The 27,587-nt window shown below is 46.0% G+C and overlaps 1 protein-coding gene across 7 annotated transcripts in view; it reads right to left on the bottom strand.

Annotated features, from left to right (window-relative positions):
* Positions 1 to 1,539: 1,539 nt before the first annotated feature.
* The window catches only part of PDLIM5 (PDZ and LIM domain 5), a 170,188-nt gene continuing 144,140 nt past the window's right edge, over positions 1,540 to 27,587 (bottom strand). For all 7 annotated transcript variants that reach the window (XM_055140585.1, XM_055140586.1, XM_055140587.1 and 4 more), the window contains 5 exons: positions 22,213 to 22,387; positions 10,729 to 10,909; positions 8,296 to 8,416; positions 5,049 to 5,164; positions 1,540 to 3,465 (listed from right to left, as the gene is read on the bottom strand). In XM_055140585.1, the coding sequence (XP_054996560.1) occupies positions 3,376 to 3,465; positions 5,049 to 5,164; positions 8,296 to 8,416; positions 10,729 to 10,909; positions 22,213 to 22,387 (683 nt within the window). In that variant the 3' untranslated portion in view covers positions 1,540 to 3,375. The remainder of the gene's footprint in view (positions 3,466 to 5,048; positions 5,165 to 8,295; positions 8,417 to 10,728; positions 10,910 to 22,212; positions 22,388 to 27,587) is intronic.

Here is a 27,587-nt window from a genome sequence, read left to right as displayed (position 1 = left end):
GTGCAGTGACGTGACTGATAGAGCCAACAGCAGCTATTAAAACGCCAGATGCAGACTTGATGCCCTTGTAAGTCTGGCTTCTGGGGTTTAATATACTGGGAGCAAATAGACTTGAATCTGTCTTTTATTTCCCTCTACAGCCTGGAACAGAAACGCTCCTCTTAATGCAGCTGGAAAAAAAAATCTTGCTCAAACCAATAAACAAACAAGAAGTAGGTGTGCCTACCCGTTGTGGAAGTTAACGAGATTGGGGAAAACCAGGCATGAAGCAGTCACGCACTGTGCCCTAGTCGACCAAGAACGTGGAGATTCAGACGGACACTCCCGTTGCGTGTGGAGGATAAACGACAGGATATAATGCTTGACAGGACAGTAAATTCCAAAGAGTAATTTCAGCAGCACTTTGGAAGACAATGGAGCTTATTACCCACTAATTCACAAAGTTATTATGTACCTACTAGTACACAATCTAACGATGGATTAAAGTAGAACAAATGTGACAGTATCGGCAAATGTTTGGTCCCTGGGCAGGCATTTTGACAGACAAATATCATAAAAAGTAGAATTCTGCTGAGAATCACTGTTTCTCATCCTGTCCTGTGAACAATTTTTTTTCTTCACGATAACTCCAATATGAAAACTACTGCCATCTAAAACAGAAAGAAAAACTAGGACAGCATGTTTACATTACTATAGCCATTTATTTATTAAATATGTGCACATTTAAGTATCACTTTATTGATTATATTTCTCATGTGTTTTTAATTAGAAAATTTATCCAAAGCAAAATAGCACAGACATATACAAATGTAAAAATGTAAAGAAACAGAAGATAGAGATTAGTACATATGGCAAATGACACAATAGGGATGCAAGCCCAATACCTCAGCAATGGGGCGGGGGCGGGGCAGTCTGAGCCCACCCCGGGGTGCTGTGTGCCTGCTGCTCCCCCGGGCTGAACAGCCCCGCCTCCCACAGAGATGATTAGACACAAAATATCACAGAAAAATTAATAAAAGACTAAATTCACACTTGAACTGGGAAAACTGTTTTTTTTTTTTAAAAAAATGGCTCTAATAATACCCTTTGAAAATGGTGCCGTGAGTACATTATTGTCATAGGTAACATGCTACTATTGTCTACTTGTCTTAGCATGATTAGCAAATAATAAGGTTTTCGCTTTAGATTCCAAATGTAACAAGAATCAAAATATATATGTGCATATATATGTACGTATATATACATGCATATATATACATATATACTATACTACTGAAAGGAGAGGAGATCATTTTGAGGGACGGCTTTTAATCCTGTTATGTCTAGAGAAATGTAATTATGAGCCTATCACTTTAGAATTGAGATATCCAGGTTTTTGGAGTTACATTCTAAGATTTTAATTTGCAGTTTACTAAGTGAACATTCCAAAATATACATCTAGCAAGACTACAAGGAAATGCTCTATAAGAAAGAGGTAATAATAATAATAAAAAAATGCTACTGACATGGAATATTTATAATCAGAAAAATAAATATTCAGGGAGATTACCAGAAGAATAAAGTGCTATGTCAGTTATTAAAGTTAATGCTGGTGTATAATATGGCATTCCCCACTAGAAAGCACAGATTCTTCTGGATTATAATCAGTATTAATTTGGTGGGATTAACTGTTTTATGAACAGGTATAAAGCTTCTGCACAGAAGAGAAAGGTAAAGCGCCAGGACAAAGGGATCAATGAGGAAGTAACATTAACTCTTGAAGGTCACTCCGGAGAAACGAGACACAGTGCTCCTTGAGAAATAAGTGAAAAGAATAGTACCCTTAATGTAAAACCGTTTTTATAAAAAATTTGGGTCAAATAAAAAAAATCTTTGAAGAAAATACCCAATGTCATTGGCTAATCAAACACAACTTTAGCATATCATCTTTAAAGGCCAAAGGGAAGAGACAGCAGGAGAAGATCTCTCCCACACCCAGACACAGCGTGACGTCCTCTCTGTCCGGAGAGGACACGCCACTGACGCGGAGAGCACCTCGCCCCAAACCAATTTAAATCATGACTCAGTAGCATCCCGGGCTTTTACCCATTCTGGCAATCAAAGGAAAAACAACCAAGTGCCATGATCTGTTCCCTCAATGGGAAAACATTAGTAGAAGCTACGATTTTTACATGTTTTCCCCTGTGTCTTCACATGGCGTCCCAGAATTTTTCCTCATGTGAAGAAGACGAATAGTGGGCCGGTCTGGGTCACTCACTAAGTTCTCTCACCTGTCAAACTTCTGTGGATGACAGTACGCCAAATTGCATGGCCACACGTGAAATTAGTTCCCTTGCTACTGAAAAGAACTACCAAAAAGAAGTGAAACTAGATCTTATCGTATCCTCAAGCCAATCTTTTTTTTTTTTTCATGTATAAGGGGGATAAATTGATCTGCAAAGAAAAGTCTCGAAATGTCACTCAGTAGATCAATTCTGAAACCAGTCTAACTTAGTCACTATCTAAAATGTGGTGGGTTTGGATATAATACTCATTATATACCTTGGATATAATGCTCATTTTCTTTAGTTCCTAACCACATTATCTTCTATTTATTCACTTTAAAGAGAGATAAAACCATCAGAGTCCAAAGTTATTCAACTAGATTTTTACTATGGAATAAAAAAAATTTTTTTTGGCCAATACAGGTGATAAAGTAAACAAAAATGCTCATATTTTGATACAAGGCAAAAAAAATTTTTAAGCTATATGGTGGCTTTTGGGAGGGAGAATATGAGAAAAATATCTTATTGGCCTGACACATTTTGATCACAAACTTCACTGGCCTTTCCTATTGGAATGATAAACTGTGATACAAAAATAAATGTAGAGTTTTACAAAAACTGATACCAACTATTGATGTTCCATTTAAAATCCCATTTACTGCTTTACAGAAAAGCATAATTTAAAAAATATAATGTTTCATTTATTGACAAAAGTAAGGCATTTTTATTGCCTTTTGTAGATTTACTTACAACTATATAAAAGGAAAATATAATTATTTCAGCATAAAGGCTGGATTTTTTCATTTAAAACTTAATTCTTCCATAATTTATTCTAACGTGAATTTAAGAGTCAACCAGGAAATTGATTTTTATAAAAGTTATTTTAGAGGCAGAAAAACAGGGGAGAAGTAATAATAAATGTCAAATGGTCTCTTTACTTCATGAGGCCAAATATTTCCTCATAGACTTGCTTTTAAAAGCTGGAATTCATCCCTTCAGACCCACTATTATTTTTCAAAACTTTATATAAATATTAACTCAAAAAAGTAATTGGTATTTTTGATTCTCTTTTACTCTTCAAATTCCTTCTCTCCTCCCAAACTGTTGACTATTAAAAATTCACAGAATGGGCATGTTTCTTGCAAAGCGGCTTGTCCTTCTTGGAGAAAAAGGTCTGGCCTTCCAAACTTTCAGAACATACCTGCAAAAGAAGCATTATTGAAGAGAATATATTACCTTATGTAAGGAGAAAAAAATTGTTTTCTTAATCAATAGACAGTATGTCAAAGCCCTTTAGTTGTCTGTCTAGAATACCCTGACATTTTAGAATTACAACAATAGTTCATGTCATCTTTATTAGCAACAGAAAATCATTTTTTCTTGAACTGTATTCTTAAATAGTCATCATTACTTTTCCATATTGGGAGTAAAGTACTTGACCCTAATGAACACATTAAAAAGGTCTCACTGAATATAACGTCAGACCCATAATCCCGATCAACATGCTGAACCCAACTCCTACTCGCAGAATCAAAGTATCCTAGAAGAAAACAACTCAGGAACTGAGTCTCAAGTTCCCAACTCCCCAGTCACACAGAGACGCAAATACTCAGACACACACTCAGTTTTGGTTTTAGCTGATTTCTTTGCTTGTACAGAGAAAACCCTGGTCAGCGTCTGGCAGACAGGAAACCCTATGGTCGGTGAGCACCACTGTTAGGTCTTCTCTTTCCCACAGTCTTTGTTCATTACAGAGCTCACAACAGTCCTAAAGTCATTGCTCTTTACAGATCTCATGAATTCTAAGAGCTGGATGAGGTAAATAAGAAAAGGTGCTGGGGCTGGAGCCATAGCACAGCGGGTAGGGCGACCCAGGTTCGATTCCCAGCATCCCATATGGTCCCCCAAGCACTGCCAGGAGTGATTCCTGAGTGCAGAGCCAGGAGTAACCCCTGTGCATCGCCAGGTGTGACCAAAAAGGGGGGGAAAAAAAAGAAAAGAAAAGGTGTAAGGGTGATGCTCAGGAGAATCCTTCCATCACCCCACGCTACTATTTCCCTGTACACGACAGTCCTGAGGCCTGTCAGTGGATGAGTCCCAATTCAACACACAAGTATCTGGCTAGGGAAAAAGGCTAGACAAGGTGCCAGCGAGCACGCAAGGCGGAGTGCGCATGAGCATGGCACAAACAGGCCTCGCCAGTACCACACGGCAGCCAAGGGGGTCCCGGGCAGTCAGAGACATGTCGCCTTGGGCCCCGGTAGTGGGCAGGGCCAGGGCCACACCCAACACAGGCTGGACTGCTCTTGCTGTAGATTTACTTTCTCAATCTATTCTCACTGATTTAAAGATAAAAGCCCAAACACTGAAATCTCACAGAGCAAATAAAACAGGTATAAAATTATTCACTTGCTTATTACAGTTTTCAAATATAAAAGAATACCTGTGAACTGTTGCTAAGGAAATGGATTAACATTTCACTTATTTCCAGCGTTAATTCAACAGATTTTCGCATTCACTTCTACTTTAAGAAGTATCTACTGCTTCTAAAACTACTGCGAATAAAACGGAGCTCAAAATAAGAACAGATCCTTACTTGTAAAAAAATACATAGCTCTTGCTTATTAACAAAAACGTATTTTTTAAAAAGAACTTTTGTCTAAAGAGCAATTTTATTGCATGCCAGACAATTTCTGAAAGCGCCCAGGCATTTAAGACACAGCGACATCCCCGAGTGGTTTCTCGGGGAGCTGCTCGGGGCGCGTGCCGGGCACCGCTACTCACGGAGCAGACGAAGCAGGTGTCGTGCCAGGTGAAGCCCAGAGCCTCCAGGAACATGTCGCCAGCCTCGATGGGGAACTCGCAGCCACGGCACATGGTGCCAAAGAGGGAGTAGTAATCTGTCGGGGCAGGGAGGCACGGAGAGAGAGGGAGACGTCACTCAGGGAAGGCCCGGGCACGAGTGACAGTCGCAGAAGGCAGGCCCTGACTGGCAGTCGCAGCAATGAGGACACTCTCGGTGGCAGTGTTGGGCTGGAGACCCAGAACACAGGCTCCCACTGGGAGGTGTCACTAGAGAGGTGTCACGAGAGAACACGGCTCTCACGTGACCGGTCAGCCTCCGCGGCAGCCCGCAGCGCCTTGGCCCACATGCTCAGCACACAGCCGCGCGTCCCACTGAGAGCCAGGCGCCGTCCAGACGGGCGGCCACGCCGCGAGGAAGCAAACAGGCGTGACTCACGTCCTCTTAGTGACCGGGTGTCGAGCTTGTTTTTGAAAGACATGTAACTTCAGACTGTGAGGAGCACCGCACACAGAGCGAAGGCAGGGACGAGAGAGAAGAGACTCGGCAGACGTGCCGAGGGACCCTGGGGAGGAGGCAGGAGGGGACTCGGGAATGAGGAGCTGGGAACAGGAGGTAGCTGGTAGGCTTCACTCTACTGCAACGCTTTTCACAATTCTCATCTAAAAAAACAACCTTTAGTTTTGGAACTGGGAAAAGAAAATGTACAATTTAGCTGGTGATTACAAGATCAAGGGAAAGGGTGAGAGGTGAATTTAGTAGTGCTAATTGAGAAGGGCAGAAACAAAGCCATTCAATAGAAAATGGGAGTCAAAAAACTCAAAATTTACTAAACAGATGGGAAATGGAAGGACAGGGGCAAAACCGAATCCAAGACGAGTCTCGGCTTCTGAGTGGGGGCCGGGGGGCTGGCTGGCTGAATCAGAGAAGGCCTGAGGGGTCCCCCGCTCTCGGCTCACCGAGGTGGATCTCCAACATGCATGAAGCACTGGCAGGGCTCAGAAGAAATACCCGGCGAATTCCACCAGAAGACGAGGGCAAAGAACAGACGATTCCTTACGGAAGACAGAGAAATGGCGGCTGGGCACGTGGAGATGCTCTGCAGCATCACGGACCACCGGGGAAGCGCCAGTCAGACATAAGGAGGCATCACTCACACGGGTAAGACTGGCACACGGCACAGAGGGAAATGGCCAGTGCTGGGGGGTGTGTGAGAGAGGAACCTCACCTGAGGCCAGAGGGACCAGTGGCTGGACCCGCCTCGTTAGAAAACAGCAGGGACACTGCTACCGCAGCCAAGAACCGGCTCCAGGTGGCCCAGCGGTCTCCCTTCACGGCACCAGGAGCGGTCTGGCAAAGCCCATTGCACGCCTGTGCTCGTGCAGCACTTGCGCACCACAGCCACAGCCCGGGGATGACCCGCGTGCCCCAGAAAAGGTGGCAAGAGAAAAACAGACAAGCGAAAACCTGGGCTATCAGCTATAAAACACAGTGAGACCAAGGCTTGGCGAGAGAGTGAAGAGGTGCAGGCGCTGGCCCGGCCCGGCCCTGCCACGGTATCGCCCTGCGCCTGCCCGGGCCCAAGTGCAGAGTCCAGCACGGCGGGGCCCACCCCCTGCACGGAGGGCAGGTGAGAGGAGAGTCTGGCTCTGCAGCCCGGGGAAGGGGCCCGGGGACGGGGCAGAAAGGAACCCGGGACGGAGCAGAGCCGCGGGCAGAGGCCACAGACCAGGACTGGCTGACGGCAGGGCCGAGACGACAGCCACTGCGGTGGAGGCTGTGGCACTAGAAAAGCCACCGTCGATTTTATTGTGAACTACGGTGCTTCAAGTAAAATTAAAAACGAAAATAAAGTAGACCTGATTAAGAGAGATATTTAAATATACTTGGTAATATTTTGCCCTCTATAAAAGTAATTTTTGGTTTTGAAAATGAGTTCTTTGGGGCTGGAGAGACAGCGCCATGGAGAGGCACTGGCCTTGCATGTGGCTGACACGGTGTGACCCCGGCACCCCACACGTCCCCAGGGCCTGCCCGGAGTGAGCCCTGAGCACCGCCGGTATGGCCCCAACCAGAGCTCTTAGGCTACACCAAGTCTGTGCTAGGAGACACTTTAGGTATGTTTTGGCTCAGTAGGGATTACTTGCTGGTCAAAATGTTTTGCAAAACTTTGAAAATAAATAGCTCTTTCTTTAGCAAATTTAATGGGATTAAAAATGTGAAATAGTCTGTCTGAGTCAGGGAAGGAACTTGGGCCAGTCTCTCAAAAGAGCCCAAGGGAGTTTCCAGGAATTCCCAAGGTTTCCAATTTGTGTGACTTAGATAGATATTGGTCCTAAGAAGCAAAAAGAAATTAAAAAAATAAGAATTGTATAAACAGAGAGTGAGTACTGATCGGTGCTGACCGAGTTTAAATTAGAAGGTGACTGCATTTTTAACTTAACTACTATAAAATGTTATTTCCTACTAGTATCACATTTTATAAGTTAGAAGAGTGATAAATCTCCATATATAGCAAATATGCAATAATGATTAGAAACATACTCAAAAAACAGTTTAGTTTTTTAAACATCCAAGTAAGTGTAATAGTAGTAAGTGTCACAAATATTCACGGACAGTCCTTGGGAAGTGTGACATTCAGGTAACAGGACAACGCAGCACATGTGTCCTTAGAGATCAGTTTATTAAAAACAAATTGACCAAGGGATCAATCCAAGCCTCTAGGCTCACCCTGACTTAGTAAAAATCATAATGATTTCAAATGTATTGTTAAATCACTTGCCTCAGGGAGCAAATCAAGCGGCCAGAGAGATGGCCCAAGGGCAAGCACACGTCGTGCGTGCGGCTGGACGTGTTGGGTCCGGGGAACTTCACGGGGCCCCGAGCACCCTCCCCCGGCCCGCACTGCGTGGGTCTAAACTGGTCACTACAGGTATTTAGAGGCGGCTCTAAGCTACATGGCTTGGTAGAATTTATCCATGGCGTACTTGGGACTCAGACAAAAGACTCCCTACTAACTCATGGGTGTCACTTCTCTTTGACACACTGAGAACATCTGCCTTGACAGTGACACTAAAATGTCAGCTTCTGCTGAAACTCTGCGAGAAGCTTGAAGTTGCTGCCGGCCACTCCACAGTCAGAACTATTTTGCCTCGATATCCTTCAGCTGTAGAGCCAGAGGGATCACTGCTTTATATTTCAGCTGAACGCAGAGCTCTGGAGGCTTACCGGTCTCACAGTAGGGCTCCCCGTCCTCCAGGTGGAACACATTATTACGAATGGGTTTTCCACACGACACACACACAAAACAGGAAACGTGCCAAGTTTGTTTCAAGGCATTGATGACTTCCTGGTATAGAAAGGTAATAGATGTAAGAAGGGTGACAAAAGACAAGTCCATTCTAACAGCTGCACCAGCACAGTAAGGTAAACTAAGGTAAACTGACTTCAAAGTAGACACACGTCACCTTTGCTGTGAGCTGCCACCTCAGTGACAGAAGAGCTGGCGAGAGACACTCACGGACAGACTCACCAACCATCCAAACTGACATGTGCGTCTCACAGATACACGCCAAAGCACTTAAAAAAGACTGTTGTGTTACTTTAATAGTATACAAGTGATCAATTAAACACACACTTCACAAGTGCTTGCTACAACGCATCTGCTTTCTCTCAAAGAGTGTCAGGAAACATTAACTTACGGTTTTTCATGGTATTATCTTGAAAATACCATAAAATAAAGGAAATCACAAAAAAAAACCCTCAAACCTACACCTAGCTATATTAGAGAAATAATATTGTAATCAGTATAGTAAAGTCAAGCTTAACACACGCTTCAGCTTTTAAAAATCAGTAGACTGTACTCACACTCCCTCAAATTACTGCCTAGAATCTGAATAAACCATTGATCCTGGTTAGTATCAGTTCTCTGGTTAAATATGCCAAATATCAAAGGCCTCGGCCAGATTTCAATTAGTAAAAGTTATGGGAGCTGATTTTACAAGGAATCTTTTATCTGGATTGAGAGAAAGAAAGAGCCATTAGATACCACTTTTGAGGAATAGTTAAGATGGGAACTTATTCATAATATTTGTCTGAAGGAAGAGGATGCCATATGAATATGGTTACAATTTTGCTTGCAAAGAAGGAAACGGGAAGAAAACACATGCTGAGTCTGAAAATAATTATCTGGGATTGATAAATTTACAGGATTTAAATTTAAGCTTTTGCTCTTTGCATTTTTGTTTTTAAATTGTTTAGAGTAAAATAATTTTTTGTAATAAGACAGTATCCAAAGCAAATCGTATGTAGAATAAATTATTAGCTAAGGAAAATGTCATGGTTCCTGACTAATTTAATCGGAAGGAAATGAGAGTTGTTTGGATGTAAAGGGTTCACCATGAAAAAGCAGAACAAATCAAACAGTCCACCAAATCACTTCTTAAGAATTCCGACGTACACTTTCCTTTCTATACTTGGTTACGTTTCTAAGCATGTAATCAAGAAGCTAAAACACAATTCAGAAAATCTGCTTCTTCAGTAGGGCCTGCCCCATCTTAATAACAAAGAATTTGATTTCCATCTCTGAGAATCTTATTTAGTTCTATGACTCTGATTTACCTTTATTAATCTAGAATTCATCCTATATCCATATACTAAAATCAGTTTGTTTTATATCCATTGTTTGTCATTTTGGGGGGAAAGTACCAATATGAATCATTTAGATACTATATTTTCCCTTAACATATCACAAAAATTAATATAGAAATATTTTATATGGTATGTTTCATAAAATTAAGTGTTATTAAATTTTCAGACCAACTTAGAGGCATAAATTTAGACTTTCTATAATTCATTTTCATTCAACTGATAAGGATTAGATATTACCACATTTTCATACTTAGAATACTCAAATTTGAGACCATTTCCAGTAAGTTTTATCAGTGTTGTATGACATCAAGAGCCCTGGCTACCTCTAAAATAAAATTCCAGCTTCTATAGTAAATAACTAACCGTACTTCACTTCATGATTGTAAAATGGATGTGCAGAGTAGGAAATTTAATCATTTATCATTATTAGGTACTATTTCCCAGATTACTCTTTTAAAAAGAATAACCTTGAAAAGGCTGAATTTAAAAACTCATGTCTGCATTTTCCTAGAACAAGTCCCACTATTAAATGGTATATTAAACGGTATACATTCAGGATAAATATACAAGCTTAAGTCCCTTATTTTATGTTTTGTGAGACTCGTGCCCTGTACGTGAACTCTGACGAGGGGCTGTGCTGCTCTTCTCGGGGTGGGGGCTTCCTCCCAGCAGGGCAGGGGCCGGTTCCGAGGCGCTGCTGGGTGTGGCCTCCTCGCCCTCTTCATCTGCGAGCAAGCAGGGTCCCGCGGAGGTGGCAGGGCCACACTCGGGGTCTCCGTGCCCGGCCTCTCACAGAGAGGCAAGACTGAGACAAAGCCGTCAGCCTCTCAGCTCATTTCGCCCACATCCTACAGGTCCATTCAGTTTTGTTCATGAGGACAAGTAGTAATGAAAGTAGAGGGAAGATCAAGCAAGAAGTAAAGCAGCTAAGTTGATGATCTCATAATTAAGAATAGAAAAATCCTCCTGCTCTAAAACCCAAAAGGAAAACGAAAGGCTGCCCGCACTTACTCCAAGGATCTTCCTCTGGCATCGAGCACACTCGGGAGCGAAGAACTTCTCGTAGCACAGCTCGCAGTACAGAGCCCCCTTCTCCTCCACAAACCCAATGGAGGCCATGGTGTTTTTGCAGTGAGCACAGTTAAACTCTTCCGGGTGCCACGACTTCCCCAGTGCCACTAGGAATGGTCCCCTGCCAAAAATAAAAAAAGAAGGTCAGTTGTATTAGGAATAAAAATGTCCAAATGGTCTAGCTGCGACCTCTTTCAGGAACTGTCTAATAATCAAGTATCGCTCCTTCTCCCTCTTGGGGCTGAAGCCAGGAGTGTGGTGTGTTTACAGGGGAGCCCCGAGGAGATCTTGGAGAGGGTGGGGGGATAAGATGGTGTCAGGGACGTGACTGAGGTGGTCGAGTTATGCCTGCATGAGCCAGGCACTGCCCGGGCCCTCTGCCAGGAACGGCACCCACCCACGAGGAGGTCAAGAAAACCATGTCTCCACTTCCCTCTACTGTCACGAGAGTTACGAGGCCTGGGCCTATGATGACCGAGTGACCGAGTCAACCACCCTGTCGCGTTTAAGAGCAAGAACGTAACCGTCAACAGTGAGAGGGAAAGAAGGGGACAGTAAGTCTGAGGGAAAGATGAGAGCTTGACGCAAGCTGAAGTATCAGTCTCCAGCCTGGGGCTGGGGCTGGAGACAGGACAGCCGGTGAGGCGGCCTGTCGCATGCAGCCGGCCAGACTCAAGCCCTGGCAGTGTAGGGAGCCTCGTGGCCTGCATGAACAGTCCCTGAGCAGAGCCAGGGAAACGCCCTGTACACAGCCTGGTATATTCCTTACACAGCTCGGCAAGTTCCCGCCACTCAAAGCCTCCAAAAGCCAAAGGAATACCTATTGTTCCCTGGGTAAATATTCTAGTTGATTTCTCATTACCCTACATTCATAAACTTACTTCTGAACTTTATTAAACATACCAAATTCTCATCCTTCAAAAAGATGATGGAAGTGGTATATTAAAGATTGCTTAAAGTTACTGACAAGGTGGTATTTAATTCAAACATAGCCCTTGGTAAGCCACATTTACATCAAGGTAACATATATTTGGAAGGAGCTTCACTTCCCTTAAGCTGCGTAGTCCTGAGCTGGTCAGGTGGGTGGGGTTTGCTCGCCAGAATCTTCTCTGAAGCCTTAGTGAGCCATGAACCCTCTGAAGATTTGACTGTTCTAGCTTTTGCAACACTTTTCAGTAGCTCTATCACACCAATTTTTACTCAGAGTATCTTTACCCCCAAAGCATTTTAACACATATTATTTGTGCAGCAACATTCCTGAGAGACAGCAGAGCAGTCATTACAAACACACTTTAGCAAGAAGCTGAGGTGAGGAATACTGAAAAGATCAAACAATGGTCATAAAATCACGAAATGAATGAACGTCAGAAACCAGATCTCCTGATTCGACTAAATTGCTCCAGTCAACTGACAGTCCGTCTCTTGCCACCACAGAGTGACCACCGGGCAGTATCCAAGGAAAAGGCACAATAAAGAGAGCACCACAAAAAGTCAAAGTATTTCCTAGCCTCTGACAATAGCATGAACCTTGCTATTCAGTAAACTTCTTCGCTGAGGAATCTCTTTGCAAATATCTTGAGACTAACTCAGAACGTGCGGAATTCTGCAGAAGGCAGGAAGGCAGAAAGGAGTTTAGAAATGAACGTATTCTCTGTGGGAAACAAGAGTCTATGCTAGCTCCACTTTTGTAACTTGATTCTTACTGATATATGCCACACCATTTCATATAAACTCCCCTAACAATTGAGTCGAGTAGCTTATGAACATCTTTTTTTTAATTGAATCACCATGAGGTACAGTTACAAAGCTTTCATGGTTGAGTTTCGTCATACAATGATCAGACGCCCATCCCTCCAACAGTGCACATTTCCTACCACCAACATCCCCAGTACCCCCCCGACAGCCCCTGCACCTCTTACTCTCTCTACTTGAACATCCTTTTTAAGCTTGAGGGTACTATAATTTTGTGATTACGAGCAGAGGAATTCTTTTGCTACCTAATTTCTACCAGAAAACCAAAAAGCTAGAGATCACCTGTTCTGTAACCCAAAAGTGAGGGGAACTTTGTGCCATGCCCCAGATGTGTTCAGGACTGACTCCTAGCTCTGTGCTCAGTGAGGACTCCCAGAGGTGCTCTGGTTCATATGCAGTGCTCTGGAGTGAGCTGGACATATGGAAGGCAGGTACCCCTGTATATCCCTCCACTCCTTCCCCTCAATTTTCAAATGGCTTGTAAGTAACACTCCTACTCAACAAGTTCTCTCATTTCATTTTCTAGTCATATTTGACACATAGGGCTGGAGCGATAGCACAGCAGGTAGGGCGTTTGCCTTGCATGTGGCCGACCTGGGTTCGATTCTTCCGTCCCTCTCGGAGAGCCCGGCAAGCTACTGAGAATGTCCCGCCTGCACGGCAGAGCCTGGCAAGCTACCCATGGCTTATTTGATATGCCTAAAACAGTAACAAGTCTCACAATGGAGATGTTACTGGTGCCCGCTCGAGCAAATCGATGAGCAACGAAATGGCAGTAGACAGTGCAGTGCTATTTAACAAATAGTTTACCCTGAATCATCTTACAATATGTAAGGCTAGACAAAGTTTAAGAAATGCTCTGAGCTTTTCCACCTAATGGATAGCTGGCTATAAGCTGTTCAGCCTAAATTTACTGTTAACATAAAATAGAGAATAGGGTAGAACTATTGGGTTTGATGCTATCACTTGTCTGAATGTTAAAGAGGCTAAAAACAATTCGCAAAATGATAGAGCAGTATCCCTGATTAAAGATTCAAAATCCTCAACAAAATCTTAACAAGCTGAAACAATAAACATTAGAAGAATTTTATGTCATGACCGAAAGTGTGATTTAATACAGCAAGGCAAAGATGGTTCACTGTCACTGTCACTGTCATCCTGTTGCTCATCAACTTGCTCGAGCGGGCACCAGTAACATCTCCACTGTGAGACTTGTTACTGTTTTTGGCATATCTAATACACCGTGGGTAGCTTGCCAGGCTCTGCCGTGCAGGTGGGATACTCTCGGTAGCTTGCCGACTCTCCGAGAGGGACAGAAGAATTAAACCCAGGTTGGCCATGTGCAAGGCAAACACCCTACCTGCTGTGCTATCGCTTCAGCCCAAAGATGGTTCAACATATGCAAGTAACATAATAAACCATATAAAAGGTAAAAATTATATGATTACATCAACAAAAACCAGAACAAAACTCCTCTGCACCTTAAAAACTCCGCTCCACAGCCTGAGGCTCAGACTACTAACCAGAAAGAACCAGGCAGGGTCTGGGCTAGGGAGCAAGGTGGGGTCCTGAGAGGTGGGACAGAAGCCACATCAAGACAATGAGCGAGGGTCTTAGATGCGTGGTGGTCAGGTGTGTACCTCAAAGCTACAAAGGTGAGCACTGCTGTAAAATGTGCCCTAAACTATAATAATTAAATAAAAACATAAATGCAAAGTTTTGTTTTTTTTTTTCAAAGAAAAAGAGTGAACTGAAAATGACTTCTGTTCCCCAGATTTCTTTTCTTAAGAAGGCTCAGAACAGACACTGGGGCAACAGGCGCTTTGCCGTGCTGAAAAGGCATCTTTTCCCTTCAGTACCCTTGAAGTTAAGTGTTGATTCAACAGCAAAATCTTTCCCATTAAACAGTATTCTCATCTCTGTGTTAGCTGAGACTAATTTAACAAATACATTAAAGGAGGATTAACTCCGAACATGGTCCAGTTCCAGGCAGACTGGGTTTCCACCTGTGAACTGGACCAACAGGCTTGCACAACTGCAGAGCTGAATTAAGTACCTGCACCACGAGCCTGCGGTAAATACCTGCTGACTGAAAAGGAAGGGAGGGGAAAGGATTTAAAGCACAGATTTGGCGTGAGAGAGAACTACCTCATGAGCAGCTTTACCCTGTTTGTCTTGGTGGACAATATGAAAAGAAACGCTGGGAGAAATATAGGAACGACTCTAAGGAAGAGGGAACTATAAGCTTACAGTCAGAAAAGTGAAAGGCATTTCAACAGGCAGAACCTGGTCCAATGCTTGCCTCTTGTTCACCTTTGCTATGCATGTCTCACAATACCTGCTAAGAGACAGAAAATCAACTCTACAGATAGCTGGAGAGTGCACCAGAGTGGTTAGCCAGCATTACCAGATCAGACGAATGACAAATGATTATGCTGGAATTCTCGAAGGCTGCTGCTCTGATTAAAAACTAAAGTTACTGGGTGGGTAGAAGTTAAAAGCAATTTTTAAGAAGAAAAACTAAAAGAAGTCACAAAATTGAATACAAAAACAAAGGCACACAGGGCTGGAGACACAGGTTTTTAACTTTGTGCTTAATGGCAGAGCACATCTGTTACAGGTGACGTCTTGGGCTTGGTCCCAGGGGTACACACACACACACACACACACACACACACACACGCACACACACATGCACACGCACACACATGCACACACATGTGTGCAAAGCCACATGAAGACTCTCATACTCAAAAATAAAAATGGAGTCTACCAACTCCAGGGAGGAACGCCAGGCCCTGGTCTCCGCACAGGCACGGAGGGTCTCAGAAAAGAGTCTTATGAGGAAGTGAAATGAAGCAAGGAAGTCTTGACTGAGACTTATTTAGAAGGATGGGAGGGAATGAGAGAAGCCCGTGTTTAAGAGAACACGGGCTTCTCCAGGTGGAAACAAGCAAGACGAGTGTCCAAGGGAGAACACGGTGTGGAGAGTGAGCCCGGAAGCACTCTCAGGAGAGACCTTTAAACAGTCCCCCCAGCGGATTTTTCTGGAGTTTCGCATACATGAAAGTTGTCACTGTTGATGGTCTTCTCATAATCTCATGTATTCTTCTGCAGTTTCTCTTTCTCTATGGGGAGGGGGGAGAAGAGGGGGAGGGGAGGGGGAGGAAGAGGTGTTCTGGGGATTCCTACATCTAGGTGGCCTCAGTTTCTCCTCTCCAAAGAGCTCAGGATTGACACGTCGGAGAGATGTGGTCTCCATGGCTCTGGCCCGAGTCTGGGGTACTGAATCTCTGCTTAAGCTTTGATGACTACTACTTCCCAAGAGCATACCCCGGGACCCTTTAGCTACCAGGCTATAATAAAGGGCTGAAGGAGAAAACTGCCAGTGTCTACGTGAAGAGGGTGCAGGCAGAGGGAATGGCTAGAGCAAAGGGCCTGGGGCGGCCTGGAGAAGTATGAGAAAGCAGGCGGACCAGTGTGCCTACAGTGGAAGCAGCAATGAGGTGAGAATCAGCAGAAGCTGCCTCTGGAGAGTGTCTGGCTACTACAAAAACTGGAGCCATCATAGTAACATGCCGCTAACAAAGTGACAGGACTTCATTACTATTTTATCAGAATTACTCGTCACCTGGTTGAGAAAGAGGAACGGGGCAAGAGAAAATGCTGAAGAACTAATCAGAAAACAGCCGCATTATCTTAAGTGAGGAAATACAGTGGCTTGACTCCAGGCTGGGCGCCATGGAAACGGGGAGAAGTGCTCAGGGTTCTGAAGCTATTGAACAGTCAGACAGAAACACAGGCCCTCGGGTCTGAGTCCCGTGTGTAACAACAGCGCCACCCACCGCTGACCGGGAGGGGAAGGCGGGGGAGGAGAAAGCACAGAGGGGGAACTCCAGCCCGTCCCCACACCTTCCCTTCCCTCCGGCGCGTGTGTTCCGTGCACCTTCCCGGGCATGCGAGGTGGGTCACTCCCACCGGCCGTTCCCACGGCAACACGGGACGTCCAGGAAAGCCAAGGGACGGGGTGGTCGAGAGCTGTGGGCCCAGCCCAGAGGCGTGAGGGGGACTTCAGGTTCAAGCCCGGCGAGGCCAGAACAAGCAGGAGAGGGGCTGCAGTGACAGACGTTGCAGGGGGGGGTGGGGGGGGAGGGGGTCTGCCCGCACCCAGGTGACCCGAGCTCGATCCCCAGCACCCAGGTGGTTGGTTCCCCGAGTGCAGAGGCAGGGGCACGGCCTGGCTGCTGGGTGTAGCCTCAGAACAACTTTTTGAAACTTGAAGTACAGCTCCAGAGTTCATGTTTACACCCTGTAAGCAACAGAATTTGTATCATTTACATCTGCGTTATGTAACCTTAAGGGATACAATGATACATTCATATGCTGCGATGACTAGTACCTAAGCATTAACCGCTATTTCATAAATGTTTAATGGCTTCTCATTGTACAAAGTATTGATTTTCAAGGCCCACTACTGCATCGCTTCTTAAGTTGTGGGCTTTTGTACTGAGGGGTTGATGAGGTCCTAGAATAATTTAGAAGCAACAAAACATTTATGGATGTGCAATGACCAAAAAAAAAAAAAATCAAAATCCACCACCTAAGTGAGTCCCCAAGCTACCTGAAAGGGACGGTGAGACAGACACCAACTATGTGTAGGAGGAGGCTCTCTTCAAACCAGCCTGGGCATGGCGAGCACAAAACAAGTGAGCAGACGTGACTTTCTGTCTCGCTGCAATACAAAGATTTGACTAACCGTGAATGTGTTGATGTTTTACCGAAGAAAAGACAGAACAATATGAAAAGGCAGAATAATATAACAAGTGGCTATTTCCCATATCTAAAGTATTCTAAACGCAAGAACAAAAACAGTCTGTGAACTTTAAGACCAACAGTGATAGCCAAAAGAAAGTGGGCAGAGAGCTGGCAGGTCAGAACACACAGGGGCAGACATGATCGTCTGAATTTCAGTGCAGACTCGCCGCTGATTTCCAGTGATGCACCCTAAAACACATATAATGCTATGCTGCAATTTCTCCAGTGATGAGACTAATTAAAAATAGTGAATCAAGACCATAAATTACACAATTTTTCCATAAAGATGCCAAGAGGCATGTCTGAAGTGTCTTCAGCTCACTAGGCAACACGAGTGAACAACAGATTTTTATGCCATTAGGTGGAACAGTCGAGGAACAGTTTTTAAAAGTCCATTTTTCCAAAGAGACTAAAATGTGGTTTTGGGTACACTCCCCTGATTTTCTCTTTGTTTATCATACAGAGCTTAGCAGTGATCTTTCCAGGCATATAAGCCAAAGAAATTGTTTACTTAACAAACAGACTGGGAATGTTCCACATAAACTTAAAACTTAAAAAAGTACCTAAGATACAGCATCCTGTCTATCTACAAACCAGGCGTGTTTAAAACATTCTATTCATGTAAGATTATATACGGAGCTTTAAGCTGCAGAGAGAGGGTACTGACATCAGTGATACAAATTTTTGAGGTTTAAGGAAAAAACCAGCAAAACAAAATAGAAATTTGTGTTTGTTTTTATCTAAAACATGCTTCTGAAAATTTGAAGTACCGAGAAAAGAAATGCAAAACAAAAGTTACAAACTAACACTGGACTATGGGAAACAACAGAAATTATAAAACAAATCTTAAAACATCTGAGTCTTTGCCTCAATACAATAGACTGTATTGAAAATATCAAGCCTGCGACTGCAGCTTGTTATTAAAACAGGTGTCCAGGAGAAGGTCACTTGATCTCAGGCGGCCTGGCTCTGGTAAGTGACGCCAACACTGAGGCCAGGAACTAGAATTATGCTTTGACGAGGCCTCTGAACTGACCACAACCTTTTCAAGCTGCTTTAGCAAATATGCTATGTTAATTACTGTTATGTGATCCGAACATGAAGTAATCCCTATTCTTATTAACTTTCCTAGTAAATGAATGAAGCTTTAATGCTTAACTGATTGTAAGTTTGGGGCTAATCTAGAGCAATATAAAATTTAACAGATGAAGATGCAATTAAGGATGGCTATTCATGTAATTCACATAAAAGATATTATTTTGCCTTCAGGAAGACAGTGCATAAAATTAAATCCTGGTACAGTATTAAATCTGAAACCAAGGCAGGTGGAGATGGCAAATACAATCTGGATCTTCCTACTTTACCCATGCTCATTCTGTTGTTGTTGTTTTTCCTTTTGCTCTGTGGCAGGAGGGGGGTGTGTTGGGCCACAGGTGGCCATGCTCGGGCTTGCCCTGCTTTCGTACTTCGGGACCATGCCTGGTGGCACCTGGAGGACCCTGAGGTGCCAGAGACTGAGCTGGAGTCAGCGGCATGCAAGGGAAGGCAAACAGCTCCTTCAGACAGGCCGGGATGGCCATACTGGTAGCCAGCAACACGGATTTCAGGCTGATAAAGGTTAGAGGGACAGCAAAAACCATTTTCAAAAATCAAGGGATGTGTACAGTAGGAAGAAGCTACACTCCTAAACATACACACCCAATGAAGGACCAGCAAAATACTTAGAACAACTGCTAATGGAATTCACAACAGTGAGTAGCCGGAGACTCCAACACTGCCTTGTCCCCTCTCGATGGAGCAACGGGACTAAAACTCAGCAAGAAAATGCTGGCTTTGAAGAAGTAAACAGCCAAGAGAGGGCTAGTAGATATATGCAGGGCTTTCCACCCGCCAAAAGCAAACATACATTCCTCTCCAGTGCACATGGAAATTCTCCAAGATAGATCACATGCTGGGCTACAAGACATACCTCAGGAAACTAGAAACTGTGTTTGAACTATCTTTTCAGACCATGATGCGCTGAAGGCACAAGTTAATCACAAGTGCGCTGGGAAAACTGGACAGCTACACGTAAAAAAAAATGAACTCAGACTTCTACTGTCATGCACCACAGTCAGATCCAAATGGATTAAAGGTCTCAGTATCAGGCCTGAATCCTTAAGGTACATGGAAAAAAAGTAGGAAAAAACCTCCAAGACATTAAAGCTAAAGGCATCTTCAAAGATGAAACAACACTAACAAGCAGTGGAAGCAAAGATATCAAATGCGACGACATTAAACTAAGAAGCTTCTGCACCTCAAAAGAAATAGTGACCAGGATACATAGACCGCCTACAGAATGGGAAAGGTTAATCACCCCAAACCCTTTGATAAGGGGTTAATATCAAAGATATATAAGGCACTGGTTGAACTCTACAAGAAAAAAAATTCAACCCCATCAAAAAATGGGGAGAAGAAATGAACAGAAACTTTCTTGAAGAGGAAATTCAAAAATGGCCAAAAGGCACATGAAAAAATGCTCATCACTAATCATCAGGGAGATGCAAATCAAAACAACAATGAGGTATCATCTCACACACAGAGACTGGCACACATCAAAAAGAACATGAACAACCAATGCTGGCATGGATGCGGGGAGAAAGGGACTCTCCTTCATTGTTGGTGGGAGTACCGACTGGTCAAGTCTTTTTGGAAAACAATATGGGCTTTCTTCAAAAAACTAGAAATTGAGCTCCCATTTGATTCAGAAATACCACTTCTGGGAATATACTCTGGGGAACCAAAAATGCACAGCAGAAACAACAACTGCACTCCTATGTTCACTGCAGCAATGTTCACCATAGCCAGAATCTGGAAATAACCTGAATGCCTGAGACCAGATGACTGGACAAAGAAAATATGGTACAGCTACACAGTGGAATACTATGCAGCTGTTGGGGAAAATGAAGCCATGAAATCTGCCTATTAATAGATGGACATGGAGAGTATAAGACTGAGTAAAATGAGTCAGAAGGAGAGGGGCAGGTACCGAATGACTGCACTGATTTGTGTTACATATGTATATATACATAAAGAATAGTCTGAGACTACGGGAACAAGGGCCGGGAGGGCTGGCCTATGTCTGGGACCTACCGTAAGTGTGGGGGGCAGAGGGTGGGTAAGACAGAGAGGGACCAGCATGACAGTAACAGCTGGAAATGATCGTGCTGGCTAAGAACTGAGTGCTGGAAGCAGGTAAGGGGATAAGTGTGATGACCTTTCAGTGTCTGTGTTACAGACCACAGTGTCCCAAAAGGATGGAGGGGCAGGGAGGGGGATGGAGGGGGAGGGAGGGGGAAAGAGTGCCTGGAACACGGGTGCTGGAAAACACATCCTGGTGGAGGGACGGGTGTTGAGACACTGTATGACTGAAACCCCATCATGATCAGCTTTGCAAGGGTGATCCAATTAACACACACACACACACACACACACACCTACCCCCACCCCCCCACACCCCCCCACACACGCACACACACATACACACACACACACCTACCCCCACACCCCCCCACATGCACCCCCCACACCCACCCCCACACACACACACACGCGCACACACACACACCCCACACACATGCACACCCACACACACACCCACACACACACCCCACACACACACCCCACACACACACCCACACACACACCCCACACACACACCCCACACACACACCCACACACACCCCCCACACACACCCCACACACACACACCACACACCCACACCCACACACACACCCCCCACACACCCCACACACACACACCCCACACACACGCACTCACACAGACACACACACACCCCACACACCCACCCACACACACACACACACGCACACACACGCGCACATACACACCCACACACACCCCCCACACACACCCACACACACACACACACACACCCCACACACACACCCACACACACACACCCCACACACACACGCACACACACACCCCACACACATGCACCCCCCCCACACACACCCCCCACACACCCCCCCACACACCCACCCACACACACACCCCACACACACGCACCCACACACACACCCCACACACACGCACCCACACACACACACCCCACACACATGCACCCACACACATACCCCACACACGCACCCACACACACACACCCCCCACACACACTCGCACACACACACCCAACAGGCCTGAATAATATAGTGTAGAGGGGAGGGTGCTTACCTTGCTTGTGGCTGACCTCGGCTGGATCCTGGCACTGTATATAGACCCCAAGGCCAGCCAGGAGAGACCTGGGTGTGCCTCCTTCCCACCCCAAAATACAAAGACCCAGAGACACACCTTAAAGTAGTGGCTGTGAACTGAACATGAAAATATTTAAAACAGATGTTAAGGCAATTATATCCTTAGGTACTTGAAAATCTAGTTGTCTGCCTAGGACCCATTCGTTGTGCTTTAATTTACAGCACTAATTTTTAAATCTAAATCAAATCCTCATCTTCATAATTTCTTCAATAAAGGAGTTGAGAAATATTATATCAGGGTCCTTCTGAGTCATAAATGCTTTTCTTCTTTGAAAAGCCACATTAAATCATAATATCCTTCAGTTCTCTCAGAATCTATATACCAAGTTATTTTCACAGAGCCCAGAATCCCTTTCTGTGGAAAGTGTTACCTAGAAACATCACCCTCAGCCCAGTCCTACGTCACGGAACATGAGGAGAGCAGGAGGATGTACGCCCATATTCATCCCCCTCCACACACAGCCCCACAGGCACTCTCACGCACGGCACCTCCAGCATCTCACAGTGTCCCGAGCACTTCCGAGAAGCGGAGCCACACACCTGATGACCTGGTCGCAGTGGGCGCACATGGGCGTGCGCTTCCCCGCCGGGATGTGCTCGGCTCTCTGCACCAGCGTGTCCTCCTCGCCGGGTGGGGCGGGGGCCCCCGTGGAGCCGGCGGGGGCAGCCGCTCTGGCTGACGGCACGTTGTTGGAGATCCTCCCCGTGGATGGTGCTGGAAGAGAAAGGGGACGCGAGTGAGAGTCTGTGATGGTCAGGCGCCCGCCCTCCCTCAGGCTCTGAAGGGGCTCCACCTCAGACACAGGCAACAGCGGCCACAGAGAGAAGCCGGCGAGGACAGCTCCAGGCACGGCTGCTCCAGAGAGGTCCCGTAGGCCCCAGGCGCATGAAGCAAACCCCAGGCAAAGACGGGCTCCCCGCCCTCTTTCTCCCTGTCGTTTCTGAGCAGGGGCATGAGCCGGTCGCTGGTCAGCCTAGACACCGGAGCACCTCTCCTCCACTCCAGAATCAAGGCCACACTGAATCCCTAGTGTGGGTGCAGCACTCCAGACTCCCTCTCCACCCCCTTCCCCACCTGCAGTGTCCACACATGAGCCGCCACCCGAACAGCGGTTCCCTCACATCCATCCTTCCAACTGCCCCTCGACCCACGGCTGACCCGACCACAGTTCTGCAGGAGCCGACCCGCGGCTTCCCCGGACGGCTTATCGCCCCGGGTGACCCTCCCCCACTCGCTGCACACACACTGGGGTGACCCTCCCCCACTCCCTGCACACACTGGGGTGACCCTCCCCCACTCGCTGCACACACACTGGGGTGACCCTCCCCCACTCGCTGCACACACACTGGGGTGACCCTCCCCCACTCCCTGCACACACACTGGGGTGACCCTCCCCCACTCCCTGCACACACACTGGGGTGACCCTCCCCCACTCGCTCACACACACTGGGGTGACCCTCCCCCACTCCCTGCACACACTGGGGTGTCCAGCCCCACCAGCCACTCTCCACCTTTCAGCCTGTGCTCCAGCAAAGCCAGGCTGCCGCGCTCTCTCGGGAACAGGCCTGCTTACTCCCAGGCTGCTCCCACTGTCACTGTCCTTCCCCTGCTCGGGCCTCCTCCCTCAGACCCGCAGGCACTCTCCCTCAGGACCAACCTCACTCTCACGTCTGAACTACCGCAACTCTCCTCAAGTGTCTGCTCTGTCACTACTCCAACCTATCCTGCAGATTATCTCCCCGTACATCTTGTCCGTATTTGCTTTGAAACAGTTTCCCAATCCCTCCAGGGCATGCTCTGTGCATCCTAGTCACTTCAGACGCTCACTTCACCGCCTCCTGCCTGTCCACCATCACGCTTCCCCACCACCATACCAGAATTTCACCTGGGTCACCATTATCCAACACTATTTCCAGACCTTTTCAGCATTTTGTAGCTCTGACCGCAGACAGTCTGGCCTCAGAGACTTGCTCTACACCCCAGTCTAAGTGCTGTGCCTTCAACAACGGCCAGGCCTGCTTCTTGGGACTCCGCAATTCTCTCTCTCTCCCTCTCTCCCCTTCTCTCTCTTTCCCTCTCTCTCCCTCTCTCCCCTTCTCTCTGCCTCTTTCCCTCTCTCCCCTTCTCTCTGTCTCTCTTTCCCTCTCTGTCTCTCTCCCCTTCTCTCTCCTCTTCTCTGTCTCTCTTTCCCTCCCTCTCTATCTCTCTCTCTTTCCCTCTCTCTCCCGCTCTCTCTCCCCTTCTCTCTATCTCTCTTTCCCTCTCTCCCTTTCTCCCCCCAACTCCTTGCTACCCCCCATCTTCCCATGTAAATTTCTCATAGAACTTTCTTCTGCAAGTATCATTTCTGCCCATCCTTTATAATTTAGTGACTATTTATCAATAAATATCCTATGAAATCTTTCCCTTAGACAGCAATGAACTTTTCACATGCAAAAAAATGATCACCTTTAAACCTCCAAATCCTTACAAACAGAAAGCAAAAAAACAGTTGATTAATTAAATGAAAATTAAAAAATTCCAAATAAGTTTCGTCTTTTGAAGATCCCCATGAAGATGTTCTTAAAATGTGGATTAGATTAAGGACTTCAAATAAGGCACAAACTACCAAGTGAGAAATCTGAAAGTCAGATCTTAGAGTCAAAGTCCTTTGATCTACCATATGTCTATATTTTATCAAATTATCTCTCTATAAGCCCTTAACAGACTGAAGTCATTGAGAACATTTTTAGCAACGAACGAACTAATTCTCCGTCAGTCACTGTGAAGGGGGACACGACCCATCTGGCCCTGTCTCGAGGAGAAGGAGTCTGAGCACGCAACTCACTGAGCACAAGGAGTCTCTCCTGAGCACGAAGCGCGAGGCCGTGTCCCAGGACACTGAAGAAGGCACCTTGTAGAAGGGAAGCTGCACCTGGCGGCTAACCACTGTCAGCACTCAGGAGGAACCGAACTCCCACACCCGCCGGGCTGCTGTGCTGGAGCACACACACCGGCCTACACACACACGGGAAACACACACCGGCCCACACGCACGGGACACGCACACCGGCCCACACACTCGGGACAGACACACTGGCCCACACACGCAGGACACACACACCGGCCTATACGCATGGGACACACACACCGGGCTACATGCACGGGACAGACACACTGGCCCACATGCACGGGACACACACACTGGCCCACACACACTGGCCTACACGCACGGGACACACACACCGGCCTACACGCGCGGGACACAAGCGCATCACCAAGTCCCAGTCACTGCCAGTAAGGATGGAGCGAGGCTCCATCTCCCCAGACTGAATTTCCCACTGTCCCAGTGAGGGGAAGGGACTCTGGAGCAGTCACGTGCCAGCCCTGAGCTCCTGACCTGGCTCAGGGGGGCAGGAAGGAGAGCCTGGGGCGGGTGCCCCCGAGGAGCCCGGCCGCCTTCACACTCTGCAGGCTGTAGGCACACAGAGAACAGCAGGGCTCCTATGGTGCGGGGACCACAACACGTCAGGTTTATTTCATCATAAAAGTGCCGGCTTTTATGTGGACATCTCTTAGGTGACAGCAGTTTGAAGATGGCCACCTCGCCACTCTGCGAGGAAACGCCCCCGGCACTTCCTAGTTCCAGTACAGGCTGTCCTCAACTTTCCCCACTCCTGACTCCCTTTGCCCCAGGAAAAGGCGTCCCACACGGTCTCCTGAGCGTGGCCAGAAGTAACTGCTGAGTGCAGAGCTGGCAGTAATTCCCGAGCACTGCCAGGTGTGGCCAGCAACATGGTCACGTAGCTGTGGACCTACTACACTCGCACACTCGCCAAGGATAAGGCCAGACTGGAGCATTAGAACTCTCAATACACACTGCTGTGCAAACTCTAATTGCCGTAAGTGTCTCAACAAATTAAGATAGAGAAGCAGAGAATTTATGGTCGTACATCTAGAATAACCATAGAATGTTTTGTATTTTCAAAATAAATCCTGTTTCATCCTTATTACACTTAGAATAATGCCCTCCCCCTAAGAATAAAGACACATACGGGCAGCGGGCAGGGAGCTTGCCTTGCAGCAGTCAACCGGGTTTGAGACGGACACTCCATATGGTGACCCTGAGTAAGGCCTGAGCACCGCTGGGTGTGGGCAGCCCCCTCTGCCCCCCAAAAGGCAAATGTTCGTGCCTTCCAAAGGCAGTCCTGGGTAAGCCCGTGCCCGAGAAACAGCAAGCGTTCCTGTCACACACACTGATCCCAGGGCTGTGCTCATATAAACAGCCGCCACATCAAAGTGAGATGACACTGCCCGGGAGATCAAGAACTGTAATCAGCACTGCAGAACTCAGAAGTGACACACTGCACTGGGCAACAGGACACAACAGTTGCACGACCATGTGTAGCGAGTGCTCCTTCCTGGGCCCCTCCCCGCCATCCAACAGATGGTCGTCTCTGAACTTGCTCTGTCAAGCTCTGGGTGCTGCCAGCATAAAGAATGGTCTGCTCCTCTTACCCAGACATGAAGTCATGCCCAGTGGGCACGGGAAAGTCCTGAAGCTGAGCCCAAATCCAGGATCAGAGGAAAGTGCATTCTGAGGTTCTGCACACATTTTATTGAAAGGAGTCAAAGATTATTTTATTCCAAGATTAAGAGCAAAATTGAAGAGATTAGACCACTGTCATTTCTCTCAGAGGTGGGGAACGCTGGTATGTGGCCCCACAGACGAGAAACAGGTGCAGCGCAGGCTCAGTATCAAGTGTTTCTGCAACTTTACGAGGTTAGTTTCTTCCATTAGCAACCAGCCTTTCAACTCTGAGAACCCAGATTAAACTGGATCTAGAGGGTCTTAATTAAAGTGAGCTTTGAGGACACGGGCTAGATTCAGTTCTTTATAAATCTTGGTGTCAATATCATCAGAATTTGGCATTCCCAGTCTTGTACTTTTCTCCCTATAACTAGATCCTACATAGAAAACTTCCATTTGGTCAGACTAATGAGCAAAAGAAACCTGGAAATAAAGTTTTAATACATATATCTGATAGTGCTATCATTCAATTAAACATTTATTTCTTATGACATATTTACGTCTTCTAAATAACCGCAACATCTCAATTTTTAATTTTACAGTGGAAAAGCAAGTCATGCTCTAATTGTAGATGAATGAGAAAAACCAGACAGGTTTTTTGGAGAGAGAGAAAACTACAGTAATTTTTTTTTAATCCAAGGCATAACATTTTCAGGAATATTAAACAGGATCAAAGGTGCACTCACGAGGGGGCTGGAGCAATCGCACAGTGGGTAGTGCGTTTGCCTTGCTCGCAGCTGACCCAGGTTAGATTCCCAGCATCCCATATGGTCCCCTGAGCACTGCCAGGGGTGATTCCTGAGTGCAGAGCCCAAAGTAACCCCTGTGCATTGCCAGGTGTGACCCAAAAAGAAAAAAAAAAGTGCACTCACAATACCCTAATCTTCAGGTTGGGCTTCAACACTGCAAAGGCTCCAACATGGAAATAAAGGACAATGAAAGGACATTTAAAGAAAGGGGGAAAAATGTTAATGGCTATTTTATTTATTCTGAGACATATGATTCTAAAAAAAAAATTTACTTGTTCTATAACAAGTTTATTCCCATGTTTCACACCACAATCTTGACCACCAGCAGCTCGAGTTGCTTTCCGAGGAGTGTACGGTGGAGCTAGCGGTGTCAGAATGCAGGGAGCAGAGGGCAACGGGACTTCGTGAGAAGAAAGGAAACATACACAACCGGTAACACTTTGCTTATTCATGTAAAAAATTAAGATGGAACCAGTAAATCTATCCACCTAAGCTAAGAAAATCTAGTGATCTTGATTTATTACTGGACCATAAAGCTTACAGTAAAATTTGGGATGTTTGTAGAAACGCCGATTTTCTTTCTCACCCCTATCTC

Source organism: Sorex araneus, chromosome 5 (genome assembly GCF_027595985.1).
Source record: "Sorex araneus isolate mSorAra2 chromosome 5, mSorAra2.pri, whole genome shotgun sequence".
NCBI classification, from domain to species: Eukaryota; Metazoa; Chordata; class Mammalia; order Eulipotyphla; family Soricidae; genus Sorex; species Sorex araneus.
This window is presented reverse-complemented; position numbering and strand designations above follow the sequence as displayed.